The sequence below is a fragment of the Oratosquilla oratoria genome, chromosome 41, assembly GCF_046742065.1.
Source record: "Oratosquilla oratoria isolate Oo_2021 chromosome 41, ASM4674206v1, whole genome shotgun sequence".
Lineage (NCBI taxonomy): Eukaryota > Metazoa > Arthropoda > Malacostraca > Stomatopoda > Squillidae > Oratosquilla > Oratosquilla oratoria.
The window spans coordinates 33223691-33239804 of record NC_134817.1 but is presented as its reverse complement, the minus strand read 5'-3'; the positions used below and the strand labels follow the sequence as shown (position 1 = coordinate 33239804).

Sequence of the window (16114 nt, the reverse complement as noted above, 5' to 3'; positions counted from 1 at the left end):
AATGATCACTCAAACCAATTAGATATTCAAGAAGATTTAGATCAATTACAGCAATGGTCTGAAAAGTGGCTAATGAAATTTAACACAAGTAAATGCAAGGTAATGCACATAGTTAAAAATAACAGTAAGTACGATTACAAGTTATTTGGAAATTCGTTAACAAAAGTGGATAGTGAAAAAGATCTCGGCGTAATTATCAGTAACGACCTCAAATCATCCAAGCAATGTATTTCAGCCTCTGAGAAAGCAAATAAGATTCTGGGACTGATTGCGCGATCTTTTGATTTCAAAAGTCCATCACTCATTAACAAGCTATATAAATCGTTAGTTCGTCCACATTTGGAATATGCTGTTTCCGTATGGTCACCGAATCTCATTAAAGATATTGACAGACTGGAAAAAATACAACGGCGAGCCACAAAACTGATTCCAAATATCAAAAATAAATCATACGAAAATCGACTAAACCACATGAATCTGTTTTCCCTAAAAAAGCGTAGACTCAGAGGTGACTTGATACAGGTCTTTAAGATTTTAAAGGGAATTGACAACATCAAAAGTGACAAAATGTTCACGTTGAATGAGAATCAGACAAGAAACAATGGTCTCAAACTGTCCGGAAATAGATTCAATTTGGAAGTAGGTAGAAACAACTTTGCCAACCGTGTAGTTAATGAATGGAATAAACTTCCTGCACAGGTAGTGCAATGTAGTTCAGTTCGAAGCTTTAAGAATCATTTAGATAAATACCTAAGTAAGATGCTGTAATGATTATAATTTATGTTATATTATTTGTTTTTGTTTTGTTATCATTTGTCTGTCTGATTTTCATTTATCATTAGTTATATGTCAATTTATTATTTACTATTTACCTGTTTGTTTATTATTTTAACTATACCTATGCATTCATTTATGTATTTTATTTGTTATTTACATTATTATAGTTTTTATTTATTATTTTATTATTAATATGATTTTTTTTTTTTTTTTTTTTTGCATCCGACCTAGATATGGATCAAAAGGTCTCCTGTCGGCATGCTCCGCCTTTGTAATCCTTTGTAATTCAAACTGTACTACATTGCACTGTCTCTACAAACTCATGAATGATCCAGTTTGCATATCATGACCATGAAAAGAGGTGAAGAAGGTGGGAGAAAGAACCACAAGACAAAACACACAGACTCTGAAAGTTGTCAACCCAGAAACTGTGTTTAATTGAACAACTTTCAATCTCACCTGGCTTCATCATCGCGTACAGTCAAGCTGTTTTCCCAAAAATGAGGTTTTTAGGTCATTTGTTTTCCTCAAATATATTTGTTATTTCCTGTGTTTTTCTTAATATATGTACAATACAATGAATGCAAACTTAATCTAGCACATACATTAGTTTTATATATTTCTCAGTTTTTTTAACTTTTAATATTTATGCTATTGGAGATATGTACGATATAAACAATCCATGTTAGATCTAGTGCATGCAAGAGTAATATGTATTGCTCATTGACAAGATATATCGAAGTGTTGATTTCTGGGTAAATGCAGTGGGTATGAGACATGTGACATTTGTCATTGTGACTTGTATATTCCATTATCCATTGTTTCGGTGATATATAAATATGTAGAAGTGCACTCCGAAATGCCATTTTAATGTGACCCTTTTAATCAGATACAAAATTTGCCCATGTAATAGTTATATTCATATATATCGTGCGTAAAATTTATGTCGTGTTTTCTCGCCAATAATCCTGGCAGTCTTGGAGAAAACGCTGCCCCGCTGTTTTTACTTTGTACTATTGTGCATGGCTAAGATGAAAGGAAAATGGGTGACTGATAGGGAGTGGGGTGTCCTTTGTACCCAGATAGATAGATAGATAGGTAGATAAATCGACAGATAGATGCCATTCGTCGTGTTTATGAAATTATTTATCTTCAAGATTTATTGAAAAAAAAAAAATCGGATTACATTTGAAAGAAAAAAAAATCAGTTCTGAAGTTGTCCATGAAATTATTTACATAAAATCGCTTTTTGCTCTTTTAATATGATTTTACGTTAAATTCAGTGGTTTGTGATTGGATTTTGGCATGAGTTACATCACAATCAAAGATGCTTGGCTTCTCGCCATTTTATCTTGGCGATTGGAATCACATCTAAATCACAACTCAAAGACGTTGTTCAAGTCTACATTACGTGTCTTTCAAGGACATTTACAAATATTACAAAGGAGGAACATGCCGACAGGAGACCTTTTGGTCCATAACTAGGTCGTATGCTAATCATAGATAGTTATATGTTAATGAGCAATAATTGAATATATTTAGTAAGACACAAGCATTGTCAGTTGTCTATTTTCACGTCTATCCGTGACTTCAAGAACGAACATGTATTCTTATCCTATCAATTTGAAAAAAAAAAATCTATTTTGCAAAACACAAATGTTCCTAATATCTGTGAAACTGAATATAAAAGGCCTATCTGTTGTTATTTTTCACCTAATAAGAACATAGTATATGAACATAAGAACGAACGAGACCGCAAGAGACCATAAGGCCTACACCAGGCAGTTCCACGTCCATTACCAAGTACATTTCTCTACAGTGATTTTAAAACATGTTTAGCATTATCAAGAGCAACTCAACCCTATTTTTTTTTGTAAACATGCAATCACCATTAATCCTGAATAATATACAATGCGAAGTAACAGAAAGATGTGATTAGTCATATTTAAATGTGCCAGTTTTATGATACACGAAAACTTCAATCTCTGTATTCCCTCGCCGTTGTATCGTATCCTTTACATCAATACAATCTGCTGAAATCCCTTAAAATCAATCAAGATATACAAACACATATACTCGAGGTGACGGCAGTTCGGTCGATCCCGCCAGCGAGTTGGACCAAGGGCATGATTAATTAAATTCCACGCTACAAAGTCCACTGTAAGGGGCACCGGTCTAGCCTCCTGATAGGGGAGTTCGCGACTGTAAAGAGAATCTTCATCCTAATGATCATCATCATATATATATATATATATATATATATATATATATATATATATGTATATATGTATATGTATATATATATGTATATATATATACATATATATATGTACATATATATATATACATATATATATGTATATATATATAAATATATATTTATATATATATGTGTGTGTGTGTGTGTGTGTGTGTCTGTGTGTGTGTGTGTGTGTATCAACCACAATACATTTTAATTCTAAGCCATCAACACCGAGTGACTCGAGGAGGCCAACATGCTTTTTTCATTAGGATCCATTCAGTGTTGTACATATATATATATATATATATATATATATATATATATATATATATATATTCATGTGTGTGTGTGTGCGTGCGTGTGTGTACGTGTGCGTGCGTGTGTGTATGTGTGCGTGCATAATTATATATAAAGGTGTAAATAAGCTGCATTCCCTCAGGGTTCCGTTCTTAGGCCTTGTTTATAATGTACTCTTGTGTGTGCGTGAGTTGAATCAAGGACTGAAGTCAAATACACCCACGCATGCAGACGATCATAAACAAATACTCAAAATACAAAGGAGATACCACCACAATTTGAAAAAAAAAATGTTGGATGAAATTTAACACCAGTAAATGCAAAGTAATGCGCACTGATAACGATAACATGAACTATGACTAGAAGTCGTTAAAGAAAGAAAAATAAATAGTATGAGTCTTGGAGTAGCTGTCACAAAAGAATTAAACTTCTGTCTCAACTCAAAGCAAACAGGATTTAAGTATGAAAATGCGATTATTCGACTGTGAAAGATAAACATGTGCGAGACGTTAACGTGCGTCATTGCTTCGTCCATATTTGGAAAACGTCGCGTGTCTCTTGTGTCGATCTGTTACCTCGTTAAAGACGATGACGTTACAAAAAAGGTGCAGCGACGAAGAGCGACAACGCAGACCCCAGATACACAAAATTAATCACTTTTGAAATTCCCTGAAATCAACGGAAATGCTTCCTCTTGAGGACGTGCAGTAGACCAGTGGATACCGTGTCGAACTCGCGAGCAGGTGGTCGTGAGTTCGGAATCCGCCACATTGCTTCTTGCGTTAGTTTCCGACAGCTCTGGTCAGGCAGGGAGGCGACCCAAACATCGGCCTGAAAAAAGCAAGGGTTTCTCACTTCCCACGTCGTGGGAGTGGGATGGTGAGGAGCCTACGCCAGGAGACGCTGAGTATCTGCGGCCAAAGCCGTCACCTTTGCTTTATCATACGATATGGGGACTGTTGGGGCAAAAAACAAAGAACATGTAGAACAACAAGAACACCGGAAACTGAATCAAGAACACACACACATACATGTGCGCGATAAAAAAAAATGGGAAGATAAATAGAACTTGATCAATTCTAGAAAGTGGATGACAAATCTCTTTACGCAAGGCTTCTGGCGAGGTGCATAGGGGAGGGGGAGGTGGCGGGGGTGAGGTCCATAGGGGTGGAGGAGGAGATGTCTGGAGGAAAACCTCAAGCTCTGACCGAATTCTTTCATAAAAAAAAAAAAAAAAATTGTCCGAAACCGGATACAGTATATCCATTTTTCCTGTGTGCCGTCAGGTGATTTTATTCAGTCCTGTAACTCGTGTGGCGTTCCGTGGGTTGCCTCCACTCAGTGAAATGCCCCCCCCCCCTTTTAACCCGTTCGATCCCTTTGTTATTAGAAAAATAATAATCATGAATAAATAAATAAACGAATAAATAAATTAAAGAATAGATGGACAAATTAAATCATAAATGAATAAAGTCAATAATGAATGAATGAATATATAAATAGATAGATCAATTTAATGAAGACATAAGTGAATTAACACATAGATAAATTGTGAAAAATAAAGAGTAGATAATAAAAATTACGCAATCAAATTACAAAGCTAGTTAATGGCAGTGTAGATAAATCTATTAAAGATAACCTCGATTTGATTTATTTGTGGATATATTTACATCAACGTTGAAAGCTACACTAGATTTTATTTAAGTTTCTAATTGTAGATCAGTGACATATTATATTGATTGATTAATTGGTTGACTAATTTATTAAATTACTCATTTGTTCGTTTATTTATTCATCTATTTGTCTATTTACTTGCTTGATTATCCATTTACATATTTGTGTATCTGTTTATTTACATATTTATTCATTTATCTATTTATTCATCTTTTCATTCATTCATTCATTTATCTATTTATCTGTATTATTTATATATCTATTTATTTATCTATTTATTCATCTATTCATTCATTCACTTAATAATTTATCTATTTATTTACATATTCATTCATTTATGTATCCATTTATTTATCTATTCATTTGACTATATATTTCTTCCTCTTTTTCTTCTTCTTTTTTTTTTTTTGGCGACAGCGCCTGTGCGCCCCCCCCCCCCCAACACCACACACACACTACGCTTCTGGAAGAGGGACAACTCGCCCCCGGAAGCAGCAAGGATAAACCTTGGAGGGGGGGTGGGGGGTGGAAGGCCTTCGAACTTGAATAGAATCCTCCGGCGCTGACCATGACGAGATAGATGAGGTCGTAGTCTATCATCAAGACGCATCAAGGCGATCTGTAAGTGGTTGGATGAGAGAGTGGTTGGGTGTCATAGTGTTACACATTCCGGACTGAGGCAAGTGGGGCGGGACAGGGCAGGGGCGGGGCCCGTCAGGAAGATTTCGACACTATAAAAGCAGGCCTTTGCTCGAGAGATGCAGAGCAGGCTTATACGTCGTCGGTAGAAGGAGAACAATCCCAAGCAAGCAGTCATCATGAACTTTGTAAGTTGATCTCGATTTTCGGGTTATGCACTCAGACTCATTCTGTCTGTCTGTTTGTTCGTCTTCCTCCACAATAGATTTCCACCGACTCACGAGAGAATGGCCGGGATGTGCGCTCCAACATAAACACTCCCTCAGGCTTCTCGTGACCATTTTCTCGTCCGCAGCCTCTCACTCGACTCCTCTCTCCCTCCCGGCGCCAGACTCCCTAACCTAATTTGTGAGGGAGTCCCCAGAACGAGGGAGGAGGGGAAGGAGTGACAGCCGTGCAGTCGAACCCCTTGAATTCGATGTTTGCCTAAATCTACTCTTGTTCACGAAGGACAGTTTCCTTCAGGAAAGGGGTGTGTGTGTGTGCATTCCGAGGCCTCGTCGGCTCGGGTCACATGGTGCTTGAGCTGAGTCCCTTTCTGGCTTTTTCCCCCGCAGGCCCGTGCCCTCCTCTTGGCGATCGTCGTGCTGGCGTCAGTCCTCAGCTTCGCGGCGCCAGAAGCAGTCCCGGAGCCCAAGTTCAAGAAGGGTAGGGGCTTCGGCGGCTTCGGCGGCTTTGGCGGCTTCGGCGGCTTCGGCGGCTTCAGGAGGCCCGTCATCCACAGGAGCTACGGCTACGGCGGACACGGCTTAGGCGGACACGGCTTCGGCGGACACGGATTCGGTGGACACGGATTCGGTGGACACGGATTCGGTGGACACGGAATCGGTGGACACGGATTCGGTGGACACGGCATCGGAGGCGGCATCGGAGGCTTTGGTGGTGGCTACGGACGCGGCTATGGCAAGTAAACATGGTGAGATTATCGCTTCCCACTGAGGCTCGTGCAACAGCGTGGCATAAATCGAGGCCCTCGTCTGAGTCCACTCTCGCCCGCTGTCCTCGTCCTCGTGGGTGAGGGAACGGCAACCTCTTCATCTGTCCTTGCAGCCAAAGCTTCGCTTCAAGATCCTCCCAAAGCCTTCATCTCTCATCCCCGTCACCTCAGACGTCGGAGAGTAACACACTTCGCTTCCTGGCACTCCACGATGCAGTGCTAGCCAACCCCACATGCCTCGGCCAAGCTGCCTGGGCCGGTCTCGACGGCGGCTCTCTCTCTCTCTCTATCTTCCTCTCTCTCTCACTCTCCTACCAGCTGCATCTCCTCTCCTTAGTACCTCGACAAAGCCTGTTCAACAAAAACTCACCGATGGCGGCAGTGCATTGGCAATTCCCGCCATCATGAAACGGAGGCTCTCTCTTCCTCTACATGTCCCTAACTTATTTTGTCTTTTGTCATTTTTCTTACGGCAATATGTTCTTAGAAAACTGCAAAGATAGAAATAAAGATAATATACAGAGTTGTGCTTTGACTTCTCCAGTCCTCACGATAAGAATCATCGTCGTGGACAGAAGCTTCTGCCGTCTCGAGCACTCCACGCAACTCCCACTGAAGAACTATCCTGATTTCCAACTTGTCATCTTAAAGACCTGCAACATCTTTTGAGTATCTTACTTCAGTTGCCCAAACCATAAACTCGTTTCTTTTCATTTTCCTATAACCAAAGAGCAACTTCTCCCCTCCCCCCTTCCCCACCTTCCCCCACCTCTTCCCTCCTACCCACCCTCCTCCCACCTCCTCCGCCTCCCCGTCCCCTCCCAGTACCTCTGGTATTCTTGTACCTGAAACTGAAAGATCATGAAACGGTAAATCCGCTTCATCTGGACTGATTATTTTATTGTTTTATCAAGGAAATGAAGCAATAAAATTATAATTTTGTCCTTAAACGAACAAGAATAATATATATTATTCAAATTACTTTTTTTTTCTTCTTCTTCTAGAGGAAATGATAGATTTTAGATCCTGCTGACCTCCCTCGGGACTTTTGATATTTAGTCGACAACAGTAGCAGTCTTACTTCCTCGTCTACATCTGAGAGAGATAGAAATTAACTTTACCCTAAGCAAATTGAGTTATTCCCCCCCCCTTTCGTCTACGCATTCAGACTTAAACATTCCTGTGTATAAATTATTTATTTACATATTTTTTCATCTCTCTTGCCTGAATATTAAGAAATCGTTACACACAAACCAAGAGCTCAGTCTTGTCTCAGGACAAAATGGATAGACAAAACAAATAATACATGATATGATGTAATACGATGAAGTGTAGCACAATACAGATAATAGACTAGAATACAATAGAATAGAATAATATAATGTAGTATTAGTATGATATAAATCCCACACAATATAATACAATATAGGGCCATACACTCGTACACTCGTATTATGTATGGAATGATACGGTATCATGATATAATGAGAGACTATCTGTGGTCCTCTTCTGCTGAAGAGGACCACAGTTAGTGGTCGAAATATACAGTTTTTCTGTCCATCTTATCTCATTCTCCGACAGCGGGGTAATTAGTCTCATTTTACAAATGTGCCACTACATTATACCTTCGTAATAATATAACAAATACCAATTTAAAGGAACATAGTATTACAAGTAATACTAAGTAATATAGGATGCTGAGTACTCTACAACAGGAGGCACTTAGCTGTGACAGAAGATATCCCCTTTGCCCAGGATGCTCGGACAGCCAGTGGCAAGTGGCAGTTACGAGACCCGAACCCGGTTATTCGAAATTTGATTAGCTAGGTCCTATGACGTCATACAATGCAATAGAATTGCTATAATGATATACATAGATAATAGAACTGGGATGATATGTGAGTTTAATGTAATAGATGATGCTCCTGTGCGACGGACGTCGAAGGTAATCATCTCCCCACTGCTCGTCTTCAAAACCCATCAACACCTTCATCTATGTCTAGAGGTGCAGGCCCGATAGGCTGGTGTTCGGTCTCCGGACTAAGCCTAGGATCTCCCTCTAATAACTTTGACCACGTTTCCCCCAACCGGCGACTGATCTCATCCTCTTGCTTCTACCAACCAGGGGGATCGAGGGGAGATCTCGAGGAGGAGCGTAGCCGGCATCTGTGGGGCTTCGGGTCTCGAGGCAACGATCATCGAGAATGGCCCCTTTGCCCAAAGTGTGTGAGAGATGTTGGTAATTTGATACACAGTAAGGTAATGGAACAGTAATTACCATGGTAATATAACTGGTAATAAAATAAGAATATAAACATTATAATAATCTGATATAGCCACAGTAGTGATACAATAGCAAAGATGTATAGATATAAAACGATCACAATTATAATATTGCAAAATAGTAGGATAGAAGAGAAGAAATATAGACGGAAATACAATATAAATACAATGTAGTAATATCTATAATAGATATGATAGAAGTAAACACCAATGTACTATTTTGATATAGATAGTCAAAATAGTAATATATAATGATATATGATAATACAATATGAATATAATACATGTCAATGACAATTTTTTGGAAATCAAACAGTAGATGTAGATAGACTAATTAGTAATACACTAATGTATATTATAATACAATATATACCAAGAGCTTTTTCCCCTTTATAAGAGAGGTAGCCAAGTCAAAGGCACGTACCTACTCCCACCCATTCCACTCCCATCCACCTCCCTTTCCTCCCCTTCCATCTTAGCTCCTCGTGGATGACGGGTCATCCCTGCATCCCCCCGCCTCACCGCCTTGGGTCAGAGGCAGTGTAGCAAGACACAGTACATCCAGAGCGAGGCCGCTTCACATATATAATATAAATGATATATATGTTAAGGACAAAGTTTTGGATATCAAGCAGGTAAGAGTAAATATCCTTCTCCGTAGAGAAATCTACGTTCAAACGAGTTAACGACTTAAAAAAAAAAAAAAAAAAAAGACAAGAAGGCGACGTCGTCCTTGTCGAATCCAGAGTTTCTTTTGTTTTTCTCGTTTTGCCTACAGGATTGTGTGTTTGTTTGTTTTTTTGTTTTTTCTTTCGTGTTTTGTCCTTTGTTGGTTTGTTTGCTCGTTTGGTTGTTTATTTATTCAGTATTTTTTCTTAACTGTTCTGTTGTTTATTAATGTACATACTATTTATTAATTTAGCTATTTAGCTATTTATTTATTTATCTGTTCATCTATTTGTTAATAAATCTCTTTGTTTATTTTCATCTTTACTTATTTATTCACTTATTAATTAATTCGTTTGTTTGTTTATCTATCTATTTATTCATTTACTTATTTTACTTTTTTCTATTGAGGAATAAAACACGATTGCTTTCGAAAACGTTTCCCTCAGCTGAATAAAATCGCCTGGCGGCACTCTAGAATACATACGAAAGTCGCAAAACGTAGCCGAAGAGTAAACTCTTCCCTTAGAGGTTTTATTCTGGCTAATACGGGGCGATTTCATTCAGCTGAAGAAGTACTTCTCACTCTTTCTCGTTTCTCTCGCTTTCACACATTCTCTCTCTCTCTCTCTCTCTCTCTCTCTCTCTCTCTCTCTCTCTCTTTCTCTGTCTGTCTACCTATCTCTCTATCTATCTATCTTTCTCTCACTCTGTCTCTCTCTTTCTCTTTCTCTCATTCTCTCCCTCTTTCTCTCTCTATCTCTCTCTCCCTCTCTATCTATCTATTTATCTATCTATCTATTATTTATTTGTCTATTTATCTTTCTCTCACTCTCTCATACTCTCTCTCTTTCTCTTTCTGTCATTCTCTCTTTCTTTCTCTCTCTATCTCTCTCTCCCTCTCTATCTATCTATCTATCTATCTATCTATCTATCTTTCTCTCTCTCACTCTCTCATACTCTCTCTCTCTCTTTCTCTCCCTCTCTTTCTCTCTCTCTATCTATCTCTCTCTCTCTCTCTCTCTCTCTGTGTGTGTGTGTTCCTTCCATCTCTATCTCTGTTCCCCTCTGTTTCTCCCTCTCTCATTCGGTGTCTCTTTCTGAATCCTTTCCACTCTTTCTCTTTCTCACTTCCCTTCTATTCCCCCTTCTTCTTTTTCTCCTTTTCACTCTCTTTTCTCTTCCTCTCTCCCTTTCTATTTGCCTTTTCCGCCCTCTCTTTCTCCCCTTCCTCTCAATTCCTTCATCCTCTTTGTCTCTCCCCCTTTCCTCCCCTCTTTTTCCTCTCTCCCGCCCCCTTGCTCTTCTTTCTGATGCTATTATCATAATATTTTTCTAATGTTACTATCACAGGTTGGGACTGAATTTTAGTACAAGAAAGATTATTCACCATGAACCTTGTATATCTAGAGAAAACATCAAAATCGGGGTAATGAAGTTATATTATTAAGCAATGAACAAGATGTAAATACCAGCTTAGGTTGCATAACCAAAGAAAATGGGTATTTAGGTCGTAGAGCATTCGACAGATGGCGTTGTCACTTCCGTGGCGACTTTCCATGGTTTCGTGCATTTTCTTTGAGTTGTTGTGATGACGTTAGAAGCCAATCAGGAAAGTTGACAATCCGTTAACCAATCGAAAGAGACCTTTATTTCCCTCGAGGAGCACCAAAAACTCTCTCAGCCAATCAGGAGTATTCATCCTTCCTTGTAAGCACCAATTCCGAAGTTTCAAACAATTCTTTAGTATTTTGTGTACGCTTGTGAATATAAGATGGGAGGGAGGGTGGAGGGGTGTGGAGCGTTTTCAGGGATGGAATGGGTGGGAATGATTTTATGCCTTTTCCTTTTTGGCTACCTCCCTAGTAAGGGGGAAAAAGCCTTGGTATATGTAAGAATTTTAGATACTTTAGCTCGTAAATGATAAGTGAAAAATGTCGATTTATTGTGAGCTTATGAAGACAGTTAGACATTACCTGGACGGTCTTGTAATAATCCCAAAATGGACTCGTCAGTGATATTCTTTTGATGTAAGAAGTTTATGACATATGAACTCAGCAATATATCGATAACTGATAAGTCTTGAAGTATAATGAGAAGCAGTTAAGGTCTAGTGATGTTAGTGGTGATAATTCTAAATCATTCGGAGATTGAAGGCTGTTTTGGTGATATAGAATTTTGCAAGAAAATGACAGGGGTAGCGTGATGTCTGCAATATCATCAAAGCCAGAAATTTTGCAATTCGGAACAAGATTCCTTTAGGAGGTAAAGATTTTTCTCAAAATTGAGGAGTTGATGTCCAGTAAAGCTATGTCTATACAACTAGGCCTACGATAGTCAGTAGTAAATACTAACAGGAAGAAGTAAGTGTGGTGTGATAGGTGTAGTGATGTTTGTGTGTGTGTGAATGTATGTCGGGCAGGGGGTAATAGTAAGCGCTTGTTGTATTGGCCTCTGGGTCTGGGCGGACACACACGCATTCTCATAAACCCTGAATTATATCGTAATGACAACTCGACCTTTGTTTTATCATGTCGTTGCTTTGATGACGAAAACTCATCATATTTTTTCATCATCTTACTTCATTGATGACGTAAGTGTTCTTATATTCGTATATATTTTTTTCACCTTGAGAATTTTCTTTATTTAATTGTGACTTGGGACTAGAAGCATATAACCTCTGTTTTCTGTTATCGTCTTTGCTTTCAACCAAAACAAGTTTTTCTACCTTTCGTATATATTTCTTTTATTTTCAATATTTTTGTTTTGTTCCTTTCCTGTTATTGCATTCTATTTGTATTAATCCATCATCATCATTATTAATGATATATACAATTACTTTCATTTGTGTTGCAGGAATATATCAAATATCACTAGTAACAGACAATGATGACAAAACTCCCATAATACAAATATTTTCGGTAATAATATATTGGCAGTACGGTGATTGCACAAACATTTTGGATATATTTTGACATTACCAATGCCCCTCAAACACAAGGGTTCTGAAAGCAGCCTTATGCCAAAAGGAAATACGGCCCAAAATTGCTCTTCACTGTATGTGGTCCATGACACTACGCCTTCGTCAAGCTTTCGCTCCACCCTGTTCCCAGTTGAATAAAATCGCCTGGCGTCAGATGAGACCAAATATATCAAGGGCGTCGTGGTGATAATAGGACCAGTGACCCTCTCTCTCCTTCCTTCCTTTCTTCCCTCCTTCCCTCTTTCCCCTTCCCTTTCTCTCTCCCCCTCCTTACCCTTCTTCTCCCATTCCTTCCCCCTCTCCTTACCCCCTCTCCTCCCCTCCTTTCCCCCTGCCTCCCCCTCCCCCACTCCTTCCTCCTCCTTCCACTTATATTTTCCATCCTTCCTTCTCCTTCCCCCTCCTTCTTCCTATATTTCCCATCCTCCCTCCCCCTTCCCCCTTCCTCCTCCTTTCTCCTATATTTCCCATCCCTCCCTCCATCCTCATCCTCCTCTTCCTCCTCCTCCTCCTCCTCCTCCTCCCTCCTTCCCAGTCCACCAGGGAACCGGAAGGGACAGAAATGCTCAGGAGAAAAAAAAATCAGATGATTATACTTCCTACTCTACAACCACGATGCTGGTGTAGGGGGAGGAGGAGGAGGAGAAGGAGGACGAGGAAGAGGAAGAGCAAGAGCAAGAGGAGGAAGAGGAAGAGGAAGAGGAGTCCGTGCTGGTGTTGATGGAAGTGGTGATGATGGTGTTGGTGGTGATGATGATGGTGGTGGTAATGGTGTTGGCGGTGATCGGAACAGTGGTGGCAGCGGTGGATGTGATGGACGAGTTACTCCCGAAGGCCAAGGCCCCCAGGTGACCGCACCCGCTCCCAATGTCCCTCCAAAGGAGTGGAAGTTCCGCAAAACGAGATTCAACAATTACAGAAAACGGAGCTCAGAGACTTCCTCCAGCAGGGACCTTTCCTGGCCCGAATAAAATCACCTGGCGACATTTAAGAGTTATCACACTGAGCTAATTTTCCTTCAACTTTTATTTGAATAACAGGAATATGACTTCGCTTACTATCTAGATTTCTCTAAGAACATTTCAGGAATATGTTTACCATTTGTCTAGTTTTACAATCTCTTAGATCATCGTTCAGCTTTGCTATATATGACTCAAAAATAATTTGGTATTTTGAGATTTGAAATTTTGAATTTTGTAACGGTAACCGAAGTCGTTTTTACTCAAACGAACTCTCAGCTGTCGGGGTTGGCATTGGAGTTCATAGTGGAAACCAAATCTGTATATTCGAGACTGATGGCGAAAGAAAAAGATATATGTATTCTTCACGTTTGCTGATTGTTTTTATTTTGTTTTTATTTTCTGAACAAAACGTTGTCGTGAAAATACACAAAATAATAACTTAAGGAAGGAATTATGATGGGCGTGAGCAATTGGCGGGAATTGGCAGCACACCAACGCCATCTGTTAACGTGCGACCAAAGCTGACATATTCATTCAAACGACATTACTGTCTTAGGGAAGCACTTGCACATATATACACAAATACACATACGTACATGCATACACACATTCACACATACATGCTTATATACATACGTATACATTTGTATACATACAGATGTTATTTGTATGCTATGTCATGTAGCTGTACAGACATGACAAAGCAATAATGTCGATATTATCATAAAATGAAAATGAGGTGAGTGAAAAAATGACACCTGACGCGAACTAAAACAAATAATTCTTCGTCACAACAACAACAACAACGTTGTTGGTAGTGGTGGTGCCATTCGAGTGCGGGAATCGAACACAGGTGATCATATTTGAGAAATGACACGTTTTCGGACACCACTCCTTGGACAAGTTACCCAGGAGTTACTCGTGAGTTACCCGAGTAACCCAGTTACTTGAAGTAACCGAGTTACTTGTGAGTTACTCCGAGTAACCCAGCTACTTGAAGTAACAGAGTTACTCGCGAGTTACCCGAGTAACATAGTTACTTGAAGTAACCGAGTCACTCGTGAGTTATCCCAAGTAACCCAGCTACTTGAAGTAACCGAGTTACTCGTGAGTTACCCCAAGTAACCCAGATACTTGAAGTAACCGAGTTACTCGTGAGTTGTCCCGAGTAACCCAGATACTTGAAGTAACCAAGTTACTCGCGAGTTACCAGAGTAGTCCAGTTACTTGTAGTATCCACTATAGCCGCCATGGTAAGGGCTATGATGTCCGTATCCGTAGTTTGAGCCACCGTATCCTGCATGGATATCCAGTCCTCCACCGTATCCATGATGGTACAGACTGGGCTGATAATGTGCGTAATCATGTCCGTATCTGTAATCGTGTGCGTGACCGTGTCCGTATCCGTAATCGTGTGCGTGACCGTGTCCGTATCCGTAACCGTGCCCGTATCCTCCGTATCCGTAATCGTCGTAATCTGAGAAGAGGTGCAAGAATTTCGTCAGGGTAGGTTCAGGCACGGCTTTTGGCGCCGCGAGCTGCAGGGCTGTCGCCAGGACGACTGTCCAGAAGAGGAGACTTCGGTTCTGCGAGAAAAAGAAGAATACAAAGGATTACAAAGGATTACAAAGGCGGAGCATGCCGACAGGAGACATTTTGATCCATATCTAGGTCGGATGCAAAAAAGAAAAAAAAAAAAAATCATAATAATAAAATAATAAATAAAAACTATAATAATGTAAATAACAAATAAAAACTATAATAATGTAAATAACAAATAAAATACATAAATGAATGCATAGGTATAGTTAAAATAATAAACAAACAGGTAAATAGTAAATAATAAATTGACATATAACTAATGATAAATGAAAATCAGACAGACAAATGATAACAAAACAAAAACAAATAATATAACATAAATTATAATCATTACAGCATCTTAATTAGGTATTTATCTAAATGATTCTTAAAGCTTCGAACTGAACTACATTGCACTACCTGTGCAGGAAGTTTATTCCATTCATTAACTACACGGTTGGCAAAGTTGTTTCTACCTACTTCCAAATTGAATCTATTTCCGGACAGTTTGAGACCATTGTTTCTTGTCTGATTCTCATTCAATGTGAAAATTTTGTCACTTTTGATGTCAATTCCCTTTAAAATCTTAAAGACCTGTATCAAGTCACCTCTGAGTCTACGCTTTTTTTTAGGGAAAACAGATTCATGTGCTTTAGTCGATTTTCGTGATAATTAAAAAAAGAGAGAGAGGGGGAAGTTAGAAAGGCAGAACTAGCGCTAAAACTAGATCTACATGTAGCACTAGACCTAGGAAGATAAGGAAACAAAAAGAAACAAATCACGGTAATTACACCAAAGACAACAGAACCACATAAGACGAGAACTCACAGAGTACATGTTGGCTTCTGAGCTCAAACGGCTTGATGGCGTTTCTTTGGTGCCCGGGTTGGACTGACGACGCTCCTGGTCGTTCCCCTTATATACATTCGACCTCCGACGGATCCGCAGTCAAACCGCCCCGCCCCATGCAGACAGACCTGCCCCCACCCCCACCCCGTTTTCTTCCACTTCCG

The 16114-nt window shown here is 39.5% G+C and overlaps 2 protein-coding genes across 2 annotated transcripts; one reads left to right on the top strand and one right to left on the bottom strand.

The window, feature by feature from the left end:
• The first annotated feature begins 5741 nt into the window (after positions 1-5741).
• On the top strand, positions 5742-7143 carry LOC143021308 (uncharacterized). Its single transcript, XM_076178716.1, has 2 exons — positions 5742-5817; positions 6247-7143. Exons 1-2 carry the CDS (start codon positions 5809-5811, stop codon positions 6598-6600), a joined length of 363 nt encoding a protein of 120 aa, XP_076034831.1. The 5' UTR covers positions 5742-5808; the 3' UTR covers positions 6601-7143.
• A 6205-nt stretch (positions 7144-13348) lies between these two features.
• On the bottom strand, positions 13349-15980 carry LOC143021307 (uncharacterized). The gene is made up of 2 exons (XM_076178715.1): positions 15930-15980; positions 13349-15106 (listed from the first exon to the last, which is right to left on the bottom strand). Exons 1-2 carry the CDS (start codon positions 15936-15938, stop codon positions 14744-14746), a joined length of 372 nt encoding a protein of 123 aa, XP_076034830.1. The 5' UTR covers positions 15939-15980; the 3' UTR covers positions 13349-14743.
• Between the last annotated feature and the right edge of the window lie 134 nt (positions 15981-16114).